Here is a 9,440-nt window from a genome sequence, read left to right as displayed (position 1 = left end):
TTTGTTTCAGCGTGCTTTATCTTGGTTATTGCCATCGACTGATGGGTAGATTTCTGATGACTTGACTTCTGTAGATTTTAGGAAACTTGGGGCAATAACAATTGAAAAGCTAGCCCCATTATGATTAAACATAAAAGTGCAGTGACCCCATCCTTTATGGAAAAATTATTGTTCTGTCTTCTATCCCATCCAGAAAAGAAGCCTCACTTTCTATAATTATATGATTTATAAATTTCCTACATATGAAACTACAGTATTGATTTTCAGTTTATAGGCGCATTATACATAAGAGTATTATGCGACACTTCCCAAGAACACCTAGTAGTCTTTTCTCCATACCCTATCCCAGGTTTAGGGGGTACATCATTCTTCCCCTATCCTTGAGGAAGGGGGTTTTTCTGTCATGCTATCTTCTCAAATATTGTCTCAATAGATCACAGCATCACAAAACTAAAAATAGAGGCTACGGTAAATGCCAGAAGGAAGATTTTGCATTTCTAATACACTCCCAGCTGAGGCCAAGGCTGACAGTGCCCGAACACACTTTGAGGCACTGGTTTTAAAATCTGACTGCGCATTGGAGTCCAGGGGCAGTTTTTATAAATGCTTATGTTGGTTTTATCCAGAAAGTTGGATTTATTTGTTATGATGTTTGGCTTGGGCATCAGATTTGGAAAAGCTCCCCCAGGCGATTCTAATGTGCAGCAAAATTTGAGAACCACTGTTATAAACCAATTAGAAGACTTTTTTTTCCCATAAGTCCCTCCAAATACACAATTTGGTAGACTTCTCTCTCTTTGTATGCCCCTCTACCGTTGATACTGACTTCTGGGTCCCTTGTTTTCAAGGAGAGTGCCTAGCACAGGGCTTGATTCTTGGCGTGGATCAATCATGGGTTATTGACCACATCAGCTTATAGAACAATCAGTGTTCTATGGACATGCTTTGGCAAGAAGGGAGAGGTGATTTACTTTTCATTGAAAACATGGATCCAACACATTTCTACTTACTGCAGTTCCTTTGCCAGGTTTCTTCTAAGGCAGATCCATATAAAGGACTTAGCGATCTTGAGAATTGAGAGTAGAGAAGAGAGAAGAAAAGGGAGAGAAGATGACAGCAAACAGGAAGGAGAGAGAGCAAGGGAGGAAATGGAGAGAAAAAGAGGAAGAGGAAGGGGTGGAAGAAGATGAATGGGGAAGAAATGAGAAGAAAATGAGATGGATATAAGAATATTGAAAAAATTGCTGGTAGATATTCACTAACCACCATCTACGAGAGGTGGTTCTACTGAGATCAACAACAATGACTGTTGAGATCAACAAACTTATGATCTCATTAGGAGACACAAATCAAGTGCTTGAGAAGTTATATAAAACTATGCAATAGTTAAAGAATAATGTGTTACCAGAGATAACACAGGACACATAGATAGAGCAACAAATCAGAGTTATGGGCAATAGATAGCACGAAGTCCATTTTTATCTGGGGAAATGGTATCAACCCTGTTGTAATGAATTCCTTGTAATGAATTCTTACTTTGCTTTATCAACTTAACATTAAGCACATAGGAGGCTATTGAAGAAATAACATTTAACCCATTTTGTATCAAGGAGTCTTTCAGGGAATTATTGAAATATTTCTTTTATGGTCATTTCCTCCAGCCTGTACCTTTCAGTATGTGGCTTATGAATATACACTTTGAGGGAAAAAAAAAAAAACCTTGTAAAAATTTGCTTCTTGAAGATACCTTTCAGACTCTCATCCACAGTCCCGACCCCACGATGTACATCTAGAACTTTCTTATCAGGGTTGAGGTCTTGATACTAATAATGGGAATTAAAACCATTCAAAGCGGTGAAGGTTTGGTATCTTGTTATCTTTTTTAAGAAACATTCTTAATTTGATGTGTTGAACTTTGGCAATACAAGTCCCTTTAGTGACATAAAAACAGCCAGACTTTAAAAGATGCTGACAGATGTTGTGATAGATTTTGTAGTGGAGCTGAGTTCCCTGCTCTGCTGCATGTAATTAGGCATGCAGATAGAGCTTCACTCGTTTTACTAGCCCGATGGGAGGGAGTGAGGGCCGGGACCCCAAAGCTGGGCTTACTAAAAGGAAACATACTCTTTCTGTAACATGTAAATGAGTCTTGATTTCTATAAAGAAGTAAGAGTTTGTGTTTTCATTTTTAAAATTCTGCCCCAAACTAAGTTTGTGGGAAGGAAAACATCATTTCTATTAATTTCAAGCACATATAATTCATCCATGTCATAAGGAACTTGGATGGTAAAGTTGTACATGTGTGATTTAAGAACAAGCATTTTTTTTTTTTTTTTTTTTTTGTGGTACGCGGGCCTCTCACTGTTGTGGCCTCTCCCGTTGCGGAGCACAGGCTCCGGACGCGCAGGCTCAGCGGCCATGGCTCACGGGTGCAGCCGCTCCGCAGCATGTGGGATCTTCCTGGACTGGGGCTCGAACCTGTGTCCCCTGCATCGGCAGGCGGACTCTCAACCACTGCGCCACAAGGGAAGCCCAGAACCAGCATTTTTAGTGTCCTAGCAACATCATTAAACATAGAATGCATTGTCATGTGGTCTGGCTCATCTGAATCCGCTCAACTTCCCTATTTTACCTTTTGAAAAAATTCTTTGTTCTTCTGTGCTTAGGACTGCGGTATCTAAAATGATAGTGTCAATAAACAAATTGCCAGAGTTTTCTGGGTCAAGGCAGCATCTCTTTCTTTCAAACTCTTCACATTTTCTTTGCTGTGTTTAACTGGGAACTCTGTGTCTGGCTCATTAAATCCCTGCAGAATGCCCAGTCCCCTTCAACTTTCAAGTTTAAAAACACAGCCTGTTGAAGAACAAAACTGGGGCCTCTGGGGGACAGAGAGAGCACTCTCTGGGCCTCCGTCCTTTGCAGACCCCATTGTAGGGCTAAGTCCCAAAGGCTGGCTCACATGTGACTCCCATGTAACTTGCTCTGCACCAAGCAGGAAACACAGGAATCCACATTTCACATATGCTTGCCATATACTCCCTAGTAGAATCTCAAACACTAGGACAGAGCAGTGAAATGTGAGGAGGCAATCAAAGAGGGCATAGGAAGCCAAGGGGCCACAATCAGAATAGGGCATCTCATTTGAGGAAAAGACAATGTGAGAAACGCAGAACCACACACGGCACCAGGCTCTGACGACAGGAACTCACAGGACCTGAACAAGGACAGAACAACGTGGCCGAAATTCATAGACATGTTGCTCTATAAGTTGGAAGGAACCTACCTCCTAGATGTGTAGGTAAGCCAGCCTCCCCCTTTCCCAGATTTATCAAAGAGGCAGTGTCCCTTGCCTAAGACCAAAGAGTTGCCCAGGAGTAGAGCCAACACCACAACCCTCCCTTCCTGAGTGCTCGTCAATACCCTAAGGAGATAGTGTAGTGCAGGACAGATGGACAGTGTCGTGAGGATAACGAGAAAACTTGTACCGAAGCCAATTCTGCTATTGCTAGTGGTAGTACCTTGGACACAGGATTTACACTTTCTGAAGTTTAATTTTCTAATCTATACAATGGAAGTAATGATACCTACAAATAAGCATGGCTGGTACATAAAAGGCACTTTAATATTAGCTCCTTCGTCTATACGTCACTGCATCTCATCAAGCCTAAGTTTGTCAAATGATCCACCTATGCAAGATCGCCTCCTAATTCAGCACCTTGGCCTATTTGGTCCACCAGGATACAGAATGGCCCACGTTTGACTGCAGTAACATTGCTAGTAACTGTTAATAGCATACACTGCTCCCTCCTACTGATAAGAATACATTCTACTTTCAAACTAAAATTTGACAGGCCTCTTACAGGCCATGGCAACCCTTTGAAAATAAAACTCTTGAAGTTGCAACAGAAATATATGTTTACGTGATAGGACAAAACCATCTGGAACTTACTCTTACATGGATTCAAAGAGCTGCATCAACAACAGAGCTGTTATGAACTCAGGCTCCACACTGTCTCCTAAAGGAATTAGACAGGCCTCGTCATGTGTTAGAGGCAGAAAAAAGTGACCCAGGAAAGGGGCTAAATCCTTAGCTGTCATTAGTATTTTCTCATGTCAACACTGTGATCTGAGAAGACAGAAGGAACTGACTGACTTTATATACTTGTCTGATCCTCTAGCACTTAGTGGAAACGAGAATGTTTTATTTGACCCCTATGGGAAAGCAGCTCAACTGGGCAGTTTGTTCCTGAAATAAAATATCAGCCGTCAAAATACTCTTAAAGCCCCTTAGAAATTAGAACATCACAGATTTATTAGAAGGTAAGTGCCCCAAGCTTATAGGTGGCTGTTAACATTGTTTTATTTCCTTTATACAAAAAGTAGAAATGACAGAAAAAAACACTCTTAACAGAAAACAATAGCACTGACCTGGTCTCATTGAGAAGCTGAGCCCAAACTGCCCATGTTATGGGGAAAGGGAAGTTCAACCAACATCAGCAAACACCCATGCAGTTGATGAAATACAAAACGGTGACAGTGGCTTGGTGAATGTCCTGTGGGGAGGTTGAATCAATCTTAAAAAACATACATTTGCCCAACCATGCTTTTAAACAGCATCTCTTTAAAAACAAGTTATATATACAAATATCACTCAAAAATGTGTCTTATATACTCTAGTGCTATAAATTTAAGGCATCCCGATAGTCTATTCTTCTGCTGGTGAGGCACTGTTCTCGTGATTCTATTTCCACAGAGGACAGTCCAGACATTTCCAATGGTATCCAAAGGGCAGCAATGAGAGATAGTAAAAAAGTGATTTATAAGAAGAATTCTTTTGACTCTAGCTCAGCGACGTGCTTTATGCTGTAGGATTTCTTCATTTTTCTATTGATGTCATTATGCCTAAGCGGAAGAAAAACCATAGGCCAAAATTAGATAAAACTATGGTCAAGTTACAATACAACGCCACTAAACAGCTCACCAAAAATGGAAATTATCCTCACACAAACCACACTCAAGAATACTTCATTCCAGTAATCAAGTTACTCTCTTTTCATATAAACCACTCTTTAAACAATAAATAGTAATAACATACTTATTAATAAGTATGTTTTTACTTAATAACATACTTTGTGGACACTTTTAAATTTGGCCCTGGAAGTAATTTCTCAATTATGCTGATTGGAAACCAGGCAAAATTCTACAGTCAAGTGAATTTTATCAGAGTCAAACAAAATAGGAAGCACAGTACTGCTGGTTGAGTGGAAACAAGAGATTTTTATATTTTATTCACTGGATTCACTGGTGACACCTTTTATTCTCCAGTAAGCTTGAGTGTTAGTCATTTAAAGGAAATGCTTTTTCTCTGGGTGTGTGATTACTGAGTAGTAGCATGTTGGATGACCACAGTAGGTAAATCTATGGGAAAAAGAAGAATCTAGGGAAAAATAATGCTGTTTTCCCCTCAATACTTGATACCTCATAAGCCTATGGAAAGAAGTACCAGCTCAAGCTTGGGAACAGTTTTAGTTTTGCTTTTTAAGTGAATTTCCCTCTGGGTAGAAGCATTCATTTTCATGAGATATTAGTCCCATTCTGAGTATAAAATCTTCCAGGGAGGAGTTATCTTCTGAGTTTGAGCTAGACTACATATTACTAAATTCCTTCTTGTTGCTATACCAGACAAAAACAAACTATTTCTGGGAATGGTACTCGCTCACGTGAAGACACATTTGGATGGAGAACCCCAAGTGGCTTGGGGTGTTTATGGCCTCAAAATCGTACTTGCTTACAAAGACCATGTAGTCTATTAATTCTTATTTTTATTTATTCATCTGAATAGAACTTCAGAGAGTTGTTCATGAGCAAGGAAGGGAAGAGGGTGGAAGAAAAACCTGGTTGGTTAAAAAATGTTTTAGGAACTTCCAATTAAGCACGATGGATTAAAAACATAGATTTATCATCTCTTTCTTACAAAACAACACTGAAATGAAAGTAAAGAAATAAAAAAGCATCAACCTAAATGAATAGAGGGAAATGAGAGAGGAGATGATAACACACAAAATGCCAATAATATTTCAGAAACAGAAGGATGGATCGATATGTGGAACTGACTTAGCAGAGCAGGCAGGAAAAGCAGAAATCTAAGCCTATAGTCAGGGAAGCCAGGAAACTGATGTGCACTGCATGACTCGGGAACTAGAAGTACCATGAATTTCTGAAAGTGACAGTGGGTGCTGTGTGAGTGCTGAAAATGGGAAGATTATTTGAAACTTTTTGGAAGTAGCAGTTCATACCCCAGATTACCTTCCTGACCCAGTGCAGCCAGGTGACTGTCCCTTTCCCAATGAGAAGAAAGACTGGAGGTTACAGTTTGCAACGCATGGACCAGAGAGAGACTCTGATTTCAGCTAAAGGGGCTGGAAACCATGGGATTAAGTGAGAGTCCCTATAGAACACAATTATTAACACATCTCCTGCTAGTTTGACCTACAGATTCCTGGCAATCAGGTTAATAGGCCCTAGAAGGAGACTGGAGTTTCCTTATCTTGAGAAATCAACTGCCAAAAGAAAAGTCCTACAAATACTGACAATTAGTCAGTTTCCCAACAAAAGAGCCTAGTACTTAACCAGTCTGTGTGAAGAAACATCTACCAGTCAACAAGCCTCACCCATAAAGCCAGAGCTTCTAATTGAGCTTTAATGTCTTGTTTCTAAATATGAATGAGTCAGGGATCACCAGACTTTTGAGGGAAGTGCTACTATGACAGACAAAAACCAAAATAAACAGAAACAGAATTCAAAGAGAATAGAGGTAATATAGGGAGGTGATGAGAACTTCAAAAAATTGTAACAAGAAGAAAAGAAAAACCAGGGAAAATGTTTGCAATTCATAACACAAAGGTCAGTTTTTATAATGTGCAATATATAAAGAGCTGCTACATATCAACAAGAGACCAGACTCTCAATAAAAATGTAGAAAGGATTAAAAATAGTATGTTCAGGGCTTCCCTGGTGGCGCAGTGGTTGAGAATCTGCCTGCCAATGCAGGAGACACGGGTTCGAGCCCTGGTCTGGGAAGATCCCACATGCTGCGGAGCAACTAGAGCCCATGTGCCACAACTACTGAGCCTGCGCGTCTAGAGCCTGTGCTCTGCAACAAGAGAGGCTGCGATAGTGAGAGGCCCGCGCACCGCAATGAAGAGTGGCCCCTGCTCGCCACAACTAGAGAAAGCCCTCGCACAGAAATGAAGACCCAACACAGCCAAAAATAAATAAATTAATTCATTAATTAAAAAAAAATTAGTACATTCATACAATGAAATAATATGTAGCTATGTAAAAGAATAAAGAAGCTCTCTCTATACTAATACATAAAGACCTCCAATGTGTTAGGTGGAAAAAAGCAAGAAGACAGACTGTGTGTACAGTATGCCACCTTTATTGTAAAAAGGAAGAAAAGATAAAAATATACACTTGGATTTGATTGTAAAATTTAAATAAATTCTGCATATATAATGCCATGAAAAAGGAACAAAGAGAAAACCAACAAAGTCCTATTAGAAATTAACACTATAATAGCCGAAATAAAAAATTAGAAAGGTTGGAAGGTAAAGTTCAGTAAATATTCTGGAAAGAACTTTTAGAGAAAGCCAAAGTATGGATAAGTACAGAAGAATGGTTAGAAAATAGTTAGAAAAGTAGAAAAAAATAGTTAGAAAAGGATTAGTCCAATGTGTTGAACATTAGAACAATAGTATTTCCAGAAAAGTGAACAGAGAAATTGGAGGGGATAAAATTTTCAAAGATATTGTACCAAACACTTCCCAGAATTGAAGTGTGTACATTTCCAGATTTAAAAAGTGGGCTGAGTGCCCACACGCCAGGAATGAGAATGGAATCATGGCAAAATATCATGAAATCAAAACAGTGGGGATAAAGAGAAAATCGTAAAAGCTTTCAAGGGATTTGCAATTACAGAGGAATTGAGCTTCCTGACAGACACATTGAGGAAAATGAAATAATGTGTTCAAGATTCTAAGGGAAAATAGTTTCCTACCCAGAATTCTATACCCAGCCAAATATTCGTAATCCATAGGAGGGCAAACCAAAGATATTTCAGCCAGGCAAGGCCTCAAAAATTTTAGGACCCCCTTCACCTCCATAGGATGGGAAGATATATTTACCAAAGTAAGAGAATAAACCAAAAAAAGAGGAAACAATAGATTCAGGAAATAGGGCTCTACACAAGAGAGAAGCAAAAGGAATTCCCAGAATGATGTATGTGGGAAACTGCAGATGACAGCTGTGTGGCGCTGCCAGACAGTCGCAGTACAGACTTGGGTAAGAGGAAAGATGGTGTCTCTGTGAACAGACTGAAACACGAGAGGTACCTGATTTGTCTGAATGCACCAAAAGAAGGGTTCTGTCTCCAGCAGAGTGTTTGGAAATAAACTGTAAACTTAAAAATCAAATTATTTCCAAGGAAACCATAAAGTTACATGAATAAGGAAATGTAACAATAGTATGCTGCATGGATCCACTGTGATTAATATTTAGATAGTCATAATAATAATAAACACCAAATACTAATTTATAACCCCCAAAAGTGATACAACTATATTGATGGTGGGAAGACGAAGCAGGTGTGTGTGTGTGTGTGTGTGTGTTGGAGTGGGGGGCAGAGTTGGTTGCCAAAACCGAGCTGGATAAATTTGGTTCATTGTTGAGAACATGGATTTTGGAACCAGACTGACTGAGTTGAAACCCCGGCTACATAATTTATTACCACTGTTACTGTGTAACTTTGGGCAAGATATATAATCTCTCTGTGCCTTGGTTTCCAATCTGCAAAATTTGGATAATAATAGTATCTACCATATTGTGTCATTCATTGTAAAGATTAAAACAGTCAATATGCATGAAGAACCTGGAATATTCTTTGGTACATGGTAAGTGCTTTATAAGTGGTAGCTATAATTTTAATCTTCTATAGTAGGATGCCAATAGACAGTAGAGATAATATCTAAAATTTAAAGTCTGTATGAGCATGTTATTTAGAAATACAGGGAACTGCCTGGTGGCACAGTGGTTAAGAATCTGCCTGCCAACGCAGGGGACACGGGTTTGAGCCCTGCTCCGGGAAGATCCCACGTGCCGCGGAGCAACTAAGCTCACGCGCCACAACTACTGAGCCTGTGCTCTAGAGCCTGTGAGCCACAACTACTGAGCCCTTGTGCCACAACTACTGAAGCCCGCGTGCCTAGAGCCCACGCTCCACAACGAGAGAAGCCACCTCAATGAGAAGCGCGTGCACTGTGATGAAGAGTAGCCCCCGCTCGTTGCAACTAGAGAAAGCCCACATGCAGCAACAAACACCCATCACAGCCAAAAATTAAAAAAAAAAAAAAAAGAAAGAAAAGAAATAACAGAATACTAGA

General features: G+C 39.7%; 1 protein-coding gene across 7 annotated transcripts in view; it reads right to left on the bottom strand.

Annotated features, from left to right (window-relative positions):
• Positions 1-4,287: 4,287 nt before the first annotated feature.
• The window catches only part of SNCAIP (synuclein alpha interacting protein), a 150,988-nt gene continuing 145,835 nt past the window's right edge, over positions 4,288-9,440 (bottom strand). For all 7 annotated transcript variants that reach the window (XM_067731562.1, XM_067731558.1, XM_067731556.1 and 4 more), the window contains one exon: positions 4,288-4,902. In XM_067731562.1, coding sequence (XP_067587663.1) covers positions 4,818-4,902 — 85 coding nt within the window. In that variant the 3' untranslated portion in view covers positions 4,288-4,817. The remainder of the gene's footprint in view (positions 4,903-9,440) is intronic.

Source organism: Pseudorca crassidens, chromosome 3 (genome assembly GCF_039906515.1).
Source record: "Pseudorca crassidens isolate mPseCra1 chromosome 3, mPseCra1.hap1, whole genome shotgun sequence".
NCBI classification, from domain to species: domain Eukaryota; kingdom Metazoa; phylum Chordata; class Mammalia; order Artiodactyla; family Delphinidae; genus Pseudorca; species Pseudorca crassidens.
This window is presented reverse-complemented; position numbering and strand designations above follow the sequence as displayed.